Source organism: Melampsora larici-populina, assembly GCF_000204055.1.
Source record: "Melampsora larici-populina 98AG31 unplaced genomic scaffold MELLAscaffold_12, whole genome shotgun sequence".
In the NCBI taxonomy this organism is placed as follows: Eukaryota; Fungi; Basidiomycota; class Pucciniomycetes; order Pucciniales; family Melampsoraceae; genus Melampsora; species Melampsora laricis-populina.
This window is the reverse complement of record NW_006768776.1, coordinates 867,823-883,591: the sequence shown is the minus strand read 5'-3', so window position 1 is coordinate 883,591 and position 15,769 is coordinate 867,823. Positions and strand designations below refer to the sequence as shown.

Genomic DNA, 15,769 nt, shown 5'->3' with positions numbered 1-15,769 from the left:
GGCGCATTCACTTAAGGAAATTCTGACCAGAAATCACATTCTGTAAATATTTTAATGCAAAAATGAAACATGCACCACCAAATAGACACTTTAAATTTTGCAGAATGTGATTTCTCACCAGAAATTGCTTAAGTGAACGCGCCCTTATAGTCTTTAACACACATAAATAAATTTGTCCTTGCTTTGAAGGGGCGGATTTGAGAGAACTTTGTACAAATGTAGTAAATAAATGATGATTTATAACACTACAACAAAGGTATAAGATTAAGAAAATGGAAAAACAATCCCAAAATCATCAGTGAGTATATATATTAATGTGTAACAACTCCTACAATGGTCAACAGCCTCAAAAAACCAATCAATTTCAACCAAAACACCCTAAAAACCATATGATGACGCCATGTAATGATCTTGTTACTGATGTATGATGTAATTTACAGTGCCAAAAGTGATCAATGACGTAGTTGGATGATGTACAGAACTTCTAATGATGAATACAGGTGATTTTTTCTTTGTAAACTAGCTGAAAGCCTATTTTGGAGATTATGCTTTTTTTCAAATGGGGTCCAATTTTGGATTACTAAGGTGCATCTTGTAGAGCTTGTGATACTGATCAATAATTGGCGCCATATCAGGTGTTTTGGATGAGTAATGAATAAGTTATTGAGCTGTGAAGTTAAGGTTTTTGTATGCAAATGTTGTTACATGTATGTATGTAAGTGTAAATTTCGAAGTTCACACCAATTTCTTGTTTCCCTTTTAACTTCTTTCACAAACCTCTGTTACTAGTGATTTAAAGCTTGTACATTATGTAATCTACACTTCTGCGTTGAATGAACTATTTACCATCCAATTCTGATGTCATTTGACATATGTAACTAGCTGAAAACTTTCATTTTTGACAAAATCCACCCATTTTCACCACTTTACACACCTACTACTCCTTCTTGCTTGCTCATGTAATATGACATCATCATGTATAACCTTAAAAATCTCTGAAAATCCTCTTGGCAACCTTAAATATTACTATTACCACCATTATGTATGTAAACTACTTGTAAAACCCTTGTTTACCAGCTTTGAAAAAAGTACCACTGCAAACATTAATCAACTTCCCCAAGTGGGCAGGAAAAAATGATTGGGAGTATCATTTGTCATAAAATGATCTATCACTCCACACCTGATCCATAACACCCACACTACATATGTGTAGCAGGCTCAGTGAATTGGTGGATATCATGTGTTATGATCCCAAGTCACGGATCAAGAGAGGGGATGTCACAACTCGTGACACTTGGGCGCTGAGCCGGCTCACTATAGACACGCGCGCACTTGTACACTGTTTCCCTCTTTCCTCATGCTACAATCCATATCATACGCACGATCACCAGCACTCTCCCTTTGCCCCAAGCCGTGACCCCCCAAGACTGGGTCCTAACACTTTGTAGCATCTTTATCAAGGCAAACCAAGAATCAGGAGATCTTAAGAAGAAGAAGATAAATTAAAAATTTCAGAAGAAAGCATAAGAAGAAATTTTTTTTTTTAAGAAAAAATTGTTTACTCAAGGACATCAAGTTAATTGAAGAAAGTACTATAAAGAAAATTACTCGTAGCACCCTCTCACACCCCAGACCAATCCCATCACGCCAACCTTTAACATTCCCAACGACAACTCTGTCACCCCATCCAAACATTCCTCTAACCAATTGTCCTACGCCTCTATGGACGACACAACCGAAGCCGCTGGTGTTGACCTCCACGCCATTTCTTGACAGCTGGCCGAGTTAGAAGCGAAGTTGAAGACCGAGACCGAACGCCGAGTTCAAGCCGAAGCCGCGCAAGCTCAAAGATCGGAACCCCCAGCCAAAACACCTAAGATGGCGACCCCCAATAAATTTGACGGAACTCGAGGGTCGAAAGCCGAGGCGTTCGCTAGTCAGGTCGGACTCTACATCATCACCAACGCAGCCCTTTTCCCAAATGACGTGTCGAAGGTCACCTTCGCCCTTTCTTATCTTACGGGCGAGGCCATCAAGTGGGCTCAGCCATTCTTACACCGTGTGCTGAACCCTACTGAAGGTACAGAAGTTACCTACAATGGCTTTGTCCGGGCTTTCGAATTGGTCTACTTCGACTCTGACCGCCAGAAACGGGCTGAGGCGGCGCTCCGGGTGCTGAAACAAACCAAGACGGCTGCGGATTACACAGTCAGCTTCAATCAACTAGCCCCGGCAACCCAATGGGAACTGCCTACCTTGATTAGCCACTATTGACAAGGCCTGAAACGTGAGGTGCGGTTAGCAATGATTCGGGAGAAGTTCGAGGATCTGGAGAGTATCATGGCACTCGCCTGCGCAATCGATAACGACATCCGCGGCAAGTATGCACCCCCTGCTAGCATCAGTCGCCCAGTCGATCCCGATGCCATGGACATCTCCAGCACTCGGTTTGACATTTCGTCCACCGAGTATAATCGACGTAATGAAGAGAGGTTGTGCTATAGTTGTGGTGAATCAGGTCATTTGGCTAGGTGGTGTGCAAGTAGAAAGGGGAGGAAGAAAGGGAAGGGGAAGGAGACAAGGAAGGTAGCTGAGTTAGAGGCCAAAATCGCTGCATTGGAAGGTAAATTGGGGGAGGGTAGTAGTAGATCAGATATGTCAAAAAATGGAGACGCTTAGAGGTGACGGACGTGCCACCCCTAAGCCAGAGCGGGAGGGAATTTTTAGAAGTAGCTGAGAATGATAGCTGTGCAAAGAAAAGCTTACATGATCCTCGTATTTTCACAACTATTTCCCTTTCAGAGTCCCCCCGCGCCACGTCCCAACATGATCCCGATCCCAAACCAAGAGTGAGAGCTCGTGCCCTTGTCGACTGTGGTTCGACGCACAAAGTGCTTGGAACTACCTTCGCGGACAAGGCTGGAATCCCCGTAACGGAACTTGCCACGGCAGGTGACGTCTATGGATTTGATGGCCAGCCTCGTAGCGTCGCACACGACGCGGAACTGTTCGTCGACAATGCGGACAACCCATCCCGGTTCCTTGTCACCAAGATTAAGGATTCCTACGATGTCATCCTAGGAATGCCATGGCTGCGTGAGAATGGGCACCGAATCAATTGGAAAGACGGAAGCATCACACCGAAGGACTCACCGACCAATGCCGTGATGGCTACCGCCGCCGTCACGTCGCCTATCCCGAAAACAACCCCTGACGATGTCGCGTACCAGGAGGGGCAAGCTAGGAACTTAGGCGAGGGGGCTCTTGATGATGACCATATCAGAAAGATACAGCCCCCGCAATGTGAGCATGATACCGTTGTTACCATTCTTCCCGTCACAGATGACAAGCTGGATTGCCCCCTGAATTATTCTGAACAGCCTGAAATGACAACAACCGACGTATACCTACCGAACAACGACCAAATGCCTAAACCCGAGATAGCCACTGCCGCTGTACCAGCGTTGCCTAATCCGAAAACAACCCTCGACGATCCTGTGTCAGTAGGAGGGCAAGCTAGGAAATTTGGCGAGGGGGCTCTCAACGATGACCATATCGACGAGATGAAGCCCCCGCAATGTGAGCATGATACTGTACCTTCAATTGTCCCCGAAACAGATGACAAGATAGGTTGCCTCCTGAATTACTTTGACCAGACTGCTACAACGACCTTCAACACGACGAATGACATCGCCGTTGCCGCTATAACTGCATCGCCTGATCCGGAAACAGCCCTTGACGAGTCTGCGTCTGTGGAAGGGCAAGCTAGGAAATTTGGCGAGGGGGCTCTTGATGATGACCATATCAAAAAGATACAGCCCCCGCAATGTGAGCATGAAACCGTACCTACTATCTCCCCTGTCACAGATGACAAGCTGTTTTGCCCTCTGAATAGCTCCGCAAAAATCTGTTCGAGCACGACATCATGGAATGTATCAGCACGACTCGCAGCGGAAGCATCCAAAGATAAGAAAGAGCGTACGGCTGAAGAATTGGTCCCCACCCGGTACCATCGGTATATCAATATGTTTCGAAAAACTAGAGCAATGACCCTACCACCCCACAGACGGTACAACTTTTGTGTAGACTTGATTCCAGGGGCTACACCTCAGGCTGGTAAAATCATCCCGCTGTCCCCTGCGGAGGAGGTTGCGTTAAATGCCATGATTGACGAGGGTCTGGAGAAAGGAACGATCTGACGTACACGTTCACCTTGGGCAGCCCCAGTCCTCTTCACTGGGAAGAAGGATGGAGCTCTCCAACCGTGCTTCGACTATCGTAAACTGAACGCTGTGACGGTGAAAAATTGTTACCCCCTACCGCTCACGATGGAGTTAGTCGATAGTTTGAGGAACGCGGAGAGGTATACATCCCTTGACATGCGGAACGGGTATAATAACCTGCGTGTGAGGGAGGGAGACGAATCAAAGTTAGCATTTGTGTGTAAAAGAGGACAGTTTGAACCCCTGGTGATGCCGTTTGGACCGACAGGGGCTCCTGGCTATTTCCAATTTTTCATCTCTGATATTTTCCGCGACAAGATCGGAAAGGACCTGGCAGCTTACCTGGATGACTTGTTGATCTATACCCCTGAGGGTGTTGATCACGAACTGGTAGTGGAGGAAGTCCTTTGAGTATTGGAATCACATTCAATCTGGCTTAAACCGGAGAAATGCAAGTTTTCCCGTAAGGAGATCGACTATCTAGGGCTGTTAATATCAAAGAACCGCGTACGCATGGATCCACTGAAAGTGTCGGCGGTGAAAGACTGGCCAGCACCGAAGAATGTGACCCAAGTTCAACGTTTCCTGGGTTTTGCAAACTTCTACCGACGATTCATTAGTAATTTCTCTAAGATTACACGCCCACTCCACGAACTGACTCAGGATGATGTACGTTTTGAATGGACGTCAAAGAGAGACCAGGCGTTCGAAACACTGAAAGAAGCCTTCACCACGGCACCGGTGTTGAAGATTGCCGACCCATACAAAGCCTTTGTCCTTGAGTGTGACTGCTCTGACTATGCACTGGGGGCAGTCTTGTCACAGGAAGACGAAGACGGGATCCTCCATCCAGTGGCTTTCCTATCGCGGTCGTTAGTCCAGTCGGAAAGGAACTACGAAATTTTCGACAAAGAACTGTTAGCGGTAGTGGCGTCATTCAAAGAATGGCAACATTACTTGGAGGGTAACCCGAATCGATTAGAAGTTGTCGTCTATACTGACCATAAGAACCTCGAGACCTTCATGAGTAACAAGCAACTCACGAGGCGTCAGGCGAGGTGGGCAGAGCTGTTGGGTTGTTTTGACTTCCATATCCGGTTCCGACCTGGGAAGCAGTCCACAAAACCGGATGCCTTGTCACGCCGGCCGGACCTGGAACCTTCTTCAGAAGACAAATGGTTATTTGGGTCAATGCTTAAACCTAATAATCTATCAGAAGCTTCATTCCTTGCAGAACTTGATTGTATCGAGGCGTGGTTTGGCGACGAGAGTATTGCACATGACGAAGTGGAAGATTGGTTTGAAGAAGACATTAAACAAGAATACCCACCTGAACTGATTGAAGTCGATGCAATTGACAGAACCCCAGGAGCCAACGGACCTATGTGGACAGACGATGTCATTCTACGGCAGGTACGAGAAGCATCCAAGCAAGACCCTCGCATACTGGAATTGATCAAACAAGTAGAGAAAGGGGGGAGTCAGGTACCCGCGGGACTCACCGTAACGGATCAAGTGTTGTACCGCAATGGAATAATCGAAATCCCCAACGATCAACGGGTGAAGCTCGAAATACTCCAAAGCCGACATGATAGTCTGTTAGCTGGACATCCAGGCAGGGCAAAAACGCTTAGCCTCGTCCAACGTCAATACAGATGGCCTTCGATGAAAGCTTACGTGAACCAGTATGTTGATGGATGTGATTCTTGCATCCGTGTAAAATCGACGACCTCTAGCCCGTTTGGATCACTCGAACCACTTCCAATCCCGGCGGGACCCTGGACGGATATCAGCTATGATCTCATCCCTGACCTACCGACCTCAAATGGAAAGAATTGTATACTTACCGTTGTCGACCGATTGACTAAAATGGGTCATTTCATTCCCTGTACGACTGAAATGAATTCAGAAGAGTTGGCAACCCTCATGTTAGCGAACGTTTGGAAGCTACACGGAGCCCCAAAGACGATTGTGTCAGATCAAGGTAGTGTATTTATATCAAAAATCACTGAATCGCTGAATAAACAGATTGGGATCGAACTTCACCCCTCGACAGCTTTCCACCCACGGTCAGATGGTCAGACGGAGATCGTGAATAAAGCTATAGAGCAATATTTAAGACACTTCGTTAGCTACCGACAAGATGATTGGGAAGGCCTGTTACCACTGGCGGAATTCGCGTATAATAACAGTACTCACACATCGACGGGGGTGTCGCCATTCAGGGCCAACACGGGATATGACCTGAACCTAGGACGAATTCACAGCAACGAGCAATGCGTTCCAGTAGTCGAAAGGCGACTGAAGATGATAGAAGACGTCCAGGAGGAACTGAAAGAAAATCTGAAGAGGGCGCAAGTTGCGATGAAGCACCAATTCGACCAAGGAGTACGACCGACGCCAGAGTGGGAGGTTGGAAATGAGGTGTGGCTAAGCAGTAGACACATTTCAACCACACGACCTAGCGCCAAGCTTGACCACCGCTGGCTAGGACCGTTTAGGATAGTCAAGAAAGTATCAAGGTCAGCTTACCAATTAGCATTACCGGCTACAATGGGACGTGTACACCCGGTATTTCACGTGTCGGTATTAAGAAAGCACACACCAGATTCCATTGAAGGTCGAGTACAGGATCCGCCAGACCCAATCGAGATTGAAGGAGAAGAGGAGTGGGAGGTAGAGGACGTCCTAGACAAACAGAAGAGAAGAGGAAAAGATGAGTACCTTATCAGTTGGAAGGGGTTTGGGAGAAACGAGGATTCTTGGGAGCCAAGTACTAACCTGACGAATGCAGCAGAATTGATCGACCAGTTCAATTTAAGGTTTCCGAGGGCGTCAGAAGACCACCGAAGGACAAGACGGGTGTAATGAGGGGTAAGGTTTTTTCCCTACGGGGTTTTTTAATACCGCCCCGGGGAGGAGGCAGGGCCGCGAACAGGGAGCCCGGGCCTAAAAGGGGGGATGGTGTTATGATCCCAAGTCACGGATCAAGAGAGGGGATGTCACAACTCGTGACACTTGGGCGCTGAGCCGGCTCACTATAGACACGTGCGCACTTGTACACTGTTTCCCTCTTTCCTCATGCTACAATCCATATCATACGCACGATCACCAGCACTCTCCCTTTGCCCCAAGCCGTGAACCCCCAAGACTGGGTCCTAACATCATGTACATACAGTTCTGCTCAGTTATCTGCTCAGCAGGATGAGTTATTCATATGTAATACATGCTGTAACTTTTTTCAGATTGACAAAAGCATTCAAAAGATAGACTACATACACTGACTCAACATTTTGGTGTAATCTCATCAACTCAACTGCATGTAATACCCTTTCTGTTACTAAGAAATAGCTTCAAAAATATTGCCTGAGCAGCTACAGAATTATATGTAGTGAATTCTTGGGACAATTTTTTTCAAGTCAAAAAAGTTACATGTGGTATAACATGTAATTTATATATTCTGATGGGCAAAAAACTGAGCAGACCTGTATGTACATGATAGAAAACTATTTACTTAGCGTACTGCACATATGTAGTGTGGGTGTTGAGGCTCAGGTGAGCGGTATTGGATCTTTTTATGACAAACTGTACTATTGATCATTTTCCTCTTCCAATGTTGGGAAGTTGAATGATGTTCACAGTGTACCTCTTCCTTAATAACCTCTATGTCTCCTTATCAACCATCAAGATTAAAACTGTTACTGTATAATATAATGTTGTTCTTTCACATTCTAACCTCATAGAACCCATCAACCTAATATCAATACCCTAAAAACCATTTCCAAGCCTGTATACCTATATTTTTATTTCTCTGTTTTTTATTTTGTTCTTTTTGTAATAAATTTGTTAATAGTGTTTACTGATATTAACAAGTTGTTTGAAATAAGATGACCTAATCATGACATACGGAGCAATGCATAAGCCTAGAGGAGCTTCAATTGATCAGACTCTTCAATTTCAAATTTTTCTTTCATGCTGAAATTTCATAATGACTTGGTAAACAACCAATGATTGATGTTCTTGATTGATACCATAAATCAATCACCACACCGTATCGGAACAAAGTAGATTATCCTGGAAGATGAACTCTAGCCTTCCAATGTTCAACTGAGCCAACATCTACAATCACATAACAGAAGACTGAAACTTGATTATAGGTACAAACTACATCATCTACAGAGGAGGAAAACCATTTGCAGGATTCTGGTGTACATTGCATACATTTGACCTTCTGCATAAGTGGAGGATGATGAGTGGACGAGATCCAATAGAATGGCAAGCTCAAATTTGGATATGTCTTTAGATACATCAGACATCACATATACCTTGCAGGGGGGACAATTCCTCAATGATCTGATGAATGTCAAGCTTTATTATGATGTTCCTGTCAAATTCATTGATCTAGGATGCATATAAAACATGAAGTTGTGAAAGTCATACAGTATTGAACTGCAAATCTCATCAAAGTTAATTGTACACCTACATGAGATGCTTGGGGTCTCCAACAAAGACAAGATTCATGATTTCCCACCCCAAACCCTGGTCTGGAAGAGGCAGGCCAAGAGAGTAGAGACCAAGGAACAGAATTGATGACCAAGCCAGTGTGGCCTGATGTGGTGCAGCCACATCAGTTACCATACAGCGGGCCGTGGAGTCTGGCAGAGCCAGACTGGGGGCATGAGATCAGAGGCTAAGCTTGATTATCCAACACACAGCTAGGGCAGTTGGGTACATGCAATCCTGGAAGAGCTGTGGCTGATTCTAACCAATCTTATGCATCTTTCAAGCTTGCACCACAAAAAAGTAGAGTTGGACTCAGTTACATTAGTGCATCATGCCACTTTCACTGGAGAAGTCTGCTCAAAGCTCTCCATCTACGTGATACTAACTCACAATCAATCCAAGTCTTTCAATACATCAATATATTGAAATCATATATCATGTTTGACAACTCTGGACAAACTGTGACTCATTATAACCGCAATTATGCCACAAGCAACTTTCAATGGAGAAGTATGCTCAGATCTCTCTAGCTATGTGCCATTAAATTGCAAACAATGTGAATCTTTCAGCACATACGTATATTGAAACCACAAACCAGGTTTGGTACTGTTTCATGCTGGTTTCAGATATTGAGTGAAATGTGCAGACAAAGTTTAGGTTTCCAAGGACAAGCTTGGAATGATAGAGGTAGTCACCACACTAAAGACAAGTAGCAGAGGGGATTGGCCTCTTCTGGAGTCTTTGCTTATGCTGAGTTGTAGATGGTTAGGTCACGGCAGCAAATTTGTTACAAGAAGCCACTAAAATTTAAGAAGGGAAAGTATTTGATCTGTCAAGCTGACAGACCTATTGTTGAGCATGTGCATGATGTAATTCAGGTGTGTGATAAGGCTATGTCACATCCCAGAGCTATGTTGTCAACGGTACGAGGATTATTGCGGAGCAATAATCCCAAGTACATTGCCAAAATCCAAAAACTACATTAAAAAAGAAAATATAAAAAATACATTTTATAAAAATACATCTCTACACTCAGTTTCAAGAGTGCCATCCGAAAAATACCAAATCAGTTGAAATTAATATTTTATTTCTATAACAATAGAAACCAAGACCACAACCAGGGATAACTAGACCCTGAAGAAAGAAACCCTGACCAGACCAAAAGAGTATCAACCATGTACGATACGATGGCTAGCCAGGGTACAATTAAAATCAACGTTTTTACGGTTAGTTACTAAAAACAGAGGAAATCAAAACCTATAAAGAAAACGAGCTTACGCATAACAGAAAGGAACCATCCTTTTTTACAATTATCATACCAACATAACATTTCTTTTCTTTTAAACTTTACTCTAGCAGGAACGTTTAAAACCAAACACCTTTCTCATCTACTTAGTCTTGATCAAAGCCAGAAATAGTTACTTATTTAGAACATCTTATTCAACTAGACTTCTTATAAAACTATCTCTCCAGTTCGATTCAAGACACTTTAGATAAGATCCCCGTTTTTTCCTTACGAGTTACGTTATAGATCATTTGGGTAGTTCCAATTGACTAACGTACTCAACCATTTGACTTAACCATCCTTTTTCGATAAAATTAAATATCGAACCTCTGCTGAAGCAAGCCTAAGATACACCTAACTTTTTAGTCAATCTTAGAAGATTTGTTCTGTGAGTGCACAGAACATCTAACTGGCAGCAGTAACCATTCTGCACCTTAGACAGTAGTACTAACAATCTCTACTTCTGTTTTCTTAACTTTGCTCACCAAGAATTTAAAGCTACCTTCAAGATTTGTAGAAGAATATCATCTATATCTCGCGGATTTAACTTTTGTGAGCATTAAAATTTCAACCTGATCTTCCAAGTTATCAACTATTTGGAGATTAAGGCTGACATTTGGGGGCCTCATCTTACTAAGTCTTTTTTTTTTTTTTTTAAAAAAAAAAAGAAACACACCAGCCCGATTCCTCTTTCTTTCAAAGTTTGTCCAAATCATCTTCTGAATAAACAGCACGAACCAATACTGAAAAGATATTGTCATATCCTTTTCAAAAACTAGTTCAACATTTCCTTCTCAGTCATCGATACCATTTCCCTTGACCTACTCCGGGAACTACCGTACTTTGAATTCTCACAAGAAACCGAAGCTACGAATACAGGATCCCATAACCTGTTCTTGTCTCGCTCTCGCACGTTGTTTGGAGCGCATTCGCTTGAGCCGGGACACACATTCTTGAGATTGTCTAACAACGCGGAAACTTCCTCAACACGAGTATTCACGGAAGACTTCATCTTTCTCTAGAAAGCACGATAACTACCAATGTTTTTAACAGTCAGTCGAAATTTCCTTTACAAAAAATAAAGGGGCATACTGAGGGTCGGCTACTTCTTTAGTGAATATCGATCAAGTACAGCAAGTAGCTCCTTATAATCCAGACGATCTCATAGATTACGACGAAAACGATAGTAAGCAGATAATCAAAATTATTTTTACAATCATATCGAGAAAAAGTGTGCAATAAATAACAAAGGAACCATCCCTTCCGATTTTTTGTCCGATTACTAGTGAACCACTTGCCAGGCACAGGCAGCTTGTTGAATAGTCCAACACCAGCGCCATCGTCCGCTCCGGCTTCGTCAATTAAATCAGGGAGATTTAAACCACAACCTTTGAAAATATCCACGGCAAATCCGATATCGAGACACGTTGTACCTGTGGTAGCGAACCGCGAGCCAAGAAACAATCAAATCGAGACTGACGAAATAAGTTTTCAGAACTCCTTTGGTAACACAAGTACCATTAACCAGCATCAGTACAAGAGCAGTAAGTTCACGCAATCAACTTACTTCCGAATTCGAACGGAAGATTATAACTAATATTGATGGCACCTAACACCAGAAGCAACTCCTCACGAGCATCCAGTATTGCAGGACCAACAACGGATGTCGGCCATGAGCATCGACGCAGCGAACAACCCACCAGCAGCAGCAGGAAACAGAGCGCCTCAACAACCGCCAGCAAAAGACTTTATGAGGAACCTCTCAGTGGAGGAGACCGATCTGCTTCTACAACACAACGTCCATTACAAGGCATGGGAAGCAGCGAAGAACCAACAGGACCGACAAGCTTTCAAAAAGGCAACCATCAAAGGAAAAGCGTCCCACCGGGAACTTTCCAAGAAGATAGGTTACAAATCACTGATGAACAGGACGAACAACTGGAATCCAGCTCTCTGGGACTGGAACACGTTCGAAATCAGGAAGAAGGGCAGACCCCAAGTATCCGGTCCGCAATTGCTTCGAAATCAGAACAGAGGCGGGCGATATCCACCACTCCCGACCATGACACAAGGGGAATTGACACTTCAATTGCTCCGAGAGGCCGGGATAGCAGCGAGGAATTAGACCTCACAGTATTACCCTTAGATCGTGAACTGATAAATCCTATGTTCCACCATTTGAAACTTTATCTAGACCCCCTTGTAACCAGTAATGATAAGTTGTTGAATGAAATACAAACTATTGAGTCGCTCGTTAAAACTTGTGACCCTTCGAGACGAATAGATTCAGTTCAGCGAGCAATAATGGATTTGGTAAGACATATCAATGACCAAGTAAAAGTTTTGAATCAGATAGGAGCAGCGGTTCAAAAAGTAGCTGAGACTGACAAAACAATGAAGGACGAGCTACGTGATTGGACTAATAAAATACGGGAGGATATTGGGTTAGACCTAGCTGAAACTCGTCATAAAATGATTGACGAGCATGCAAAGCATTTAAATGAGCATACTATGGAGACTAATAAAATAGTTCAGGTTCTAAATAAAAATGTGAGACCGGTAGATGATACCAATCGAGAACTCAATGTTTCTACAGCACAGTCAGATCAATATATTAAGAAAACGCACAATCAGTTAGCTAACATGCACGCTATGATCAAGCAATTACAAAACTCAGCCAAAGTTCAAGAAGAGGAAACGGCTTTGACGAGATTGCACAACGAAGAAGTGATTAAGCTCTTGTCAAACCTTACATTAGAAAAGCGAAGGCAGCACGATAACAAGGGTCACGAGATAAACAAAGCACCCGAGGTTCGTGAGCACGACACTCCACCGCATATGAGGGAAGTGATTCCGAGAGAAGTATACAAAAGAAAATCTCCTTTTAAACAAAAGGATCAACTAAACCAACAACGAGCTGATATTGAAGAGGAAGAAAGTTGGATCAACCATCGAGAATCTAGTGAGCAAATAAACAAGGGTAAAAACAAAGAACCCACGATTAAAAGTGAAGAACCTCCAGATAATAGCCTGAGGATGTATGATCTTCTTAAAAAAGAAGTCCCCCAAGTAAGAGACTGGCCAAAGTTCAGCGGAACAGGCGAGTACGATCACATTACCTTCATAGAATGGGTCGATAATATCAAAGAAACTATGCACGTCCCAGATCCTTTGATTACATCAAGGATGGGATTGGCTTTTACAGGGATCGCAGAACTATGGTTTCTGGAGAAAAGAAAAGAGAAAGTACTTACTTGGGATGAGTGGAAAGTAGCCATTTGTGCCCAATTTGGCACGAGAGAATGGAGATGTAGCATGCAAGCAGCGTTTGACAAAGATTATTTTAATTCAAGAATCCATACGGACTCGATGTCATGGCTGGTGAAACAACGCAAAAGATTACAAGCAGCCCAACCCGGCGCTTCGAAGGACGAGGTAATAGATAAAGTGCTTGACCAATGTCCAGGCAACCTAGACCATGCAGTCCGTAGTAGACTAGGGGAACAAAACGATTTTGTGAGCTTCACGAAGGTCTTTGAACAAGTGGTTAAGAGAACTACCATCGGCCGAGAGAAACCACAAATGAGAGGAAACCAAGACTGGAAAACTCAGGCTACTAGCGGCAGTAGCAGCGCTAATAAGCCAGCGATAGCAAAACCTGCAGTAGTACGAGTACCGGGCAAGTGCGACACATGTGGTAGCACCGAATCTGGTCATGACTTCAGAGCTTGCCGACGTAAGAGCAAAGGAGTTAACATGATTGATCAGGAGCCATCAGATGAAGAAACGCCGGCAGTAGAAGATTTAGAGATAAATTTTCATGATGACGAAGATTCTATGTACGACGACGGTGAATACCGAGCAGTACAAGAAGAATCCTCACACACAGCAGATATCTCAAACCTTGAGGAAGTGTTCGAGGTAATGGACATCTCTTGTTTAGAAATAACTGATAAAAGACGACCAGTGTTTGTGGATAGAAGAAACATAGTGCCCAAACTTGGGAGTCCTTTTTTGACTACTATGTGTAACAGTTGGAAAATGAGCATGCTTATCGACACAGGAGCCTGTAATTCTTTGATCACACCACGAATTCTCGACAAAATCTGGTTGCATTGGGAAAAAGACGCGAAACGCCCAAAGCACAACCGAAAGTACTTCAGCGCGTCAGGAAAAATGGAAGCAATAGGGGAGATCACCTTACCTATCCATTTCCTGCACGAAACAGACCCTTGTATCCTGATGATAGATTTTTTCATCATTGAAAACGCAAGACACGTAGAAGTCATCCTAGGAGCCGACATGATGAATCTATACGGTATGAGTATTTCATACAACGATAATATTGAGCTCCGCATCCAGGGAACGAACTCTATATTTCTGCCAATTCACGAAACTAATGTAATAGGACGAGCTATTGATGAAATAAAAGTGCGTGCCATTGAATCACATAACAAAGAATCAGATATAGCGAATTTACAGGCCGAGGCTGGAGTCCCACAGCACTGGCATAACGGTCTGAGAAACAACCAAGTGAGTGATGTCCGTCAGATGAAATCCAGGCCAGAAGCAGGGAAGGCGCATCTGATGGGACAACACAGCCTTACTACGGTGATAGTAGCAGGACAAGAGGTCCGCTGCTTGCTAGATAGCGGAGCATCTTGCTCAGCTGTAGGAGAAAGATTTATCTCTACGATAATGCCAAACTGGAAAGATAAGATGTTACCAAAAAGCAACACCACATTTAAAGGGTGCGGGGAAACACTTAGAGCAATTGGCGTAGTCGAGGTGCCACTGATTTTTCCTCACACAGAAGGATCGGTTAGGATAAAACCAGAATTTGTGGTGATGGAGAACGCCACACCGAAATATTTTATTCTGGGAGATGATTTCCTTTCTTTATACGGAATCGACATCATTCACACTAGGGAAAAATATTTTACCATTGGAAATGATAACAAACGTAAAAAATTCGCACTCATTCATGACAAACAAATTCTATCAATTGTGCAAACTCCGAAGAATGACTTGTTCTCTTTAGGACAAGAAGTAAAGAACCGGATTATCTCAGGAGAGAAGCTGTCAACAAATCAGACAGAGCAACTCCATAAGCTAGTAGCGAAGTTCTATAAAACTTTTGGACTAGGTGAAGATAAAATAGGAAAAATCTCTAAGTATAAGGTAGAAATCAAACTTACAGTGGACAAGCCATACCCACCTATACTACGTAAAGCAGCGTACCCAGCGAGCTCCAGAAACAGAGCAGAGCTAGAGGTACACATTCAGGAACTCGTGAAGTTGGGCATTCTGCGAAAAGTCCGACAAAACAAGGATGTGGAAATTACCACACCCTGTGTAGTAGCATGGCATGGAGGCAAGTCACGAGTTTGCGGTGACTTTCGAGCTCTGAACGTATACACAGAGCCGGACAGATATCCTATGCCCAGAATTGAACAAGTAATCACAAATTTAGGCAGATCAGTATACATCACTACCATGGATCTTATGAAAGGGTTTCATCAGAACATGGTATCTGAGGAAAGTAAAAAATTCTTAAGAATTATCCTGCACCTGGGAATTTTCGAGTACCAGAGAATGCCATTTGGGATAAAAAAATGCGCCAGCATTTTTTCAAAAAATGATGGATACAGAATTCCACGACGAGCTACGTGACGGTCACGTAATAGTCTACATTGATGATATCATAATATTTCACGAGTTGTGGGAGGAACATTGTGCAACTTTGAATTCTATCCTG

The 15,769-nt window shown here is 43.5% G+C and overlaps 1 protein-coding gene across 1 annotated transcript; it reads left to right on the top strand.

Annotated features, from left to right (window-relative positions):
- Positions 1–11,613: 11,613 nt before the first annotated feature.
- MELLADRAFT_105145 (uncharacterized protein) lies at positions 11,614–14,411 on the top strand (the record flags this gene model as incomplete). Its single annotated transcript, XM_007408478.1, has 4 exons — positions 11,614–12,324; positions 12,673–13,049; positions 13,365–14,329; positions 14,374–14,411. 4 exons carry the CDS (start codon positions 11,614–11,616, stop codon positions 14,409–14,411), a joined length of 2,091 nt encoding a protein of 696 aa, XP_007408540.1.
- Positions 14,412–15,769: the final 1,358 nt, after the last annotated feature.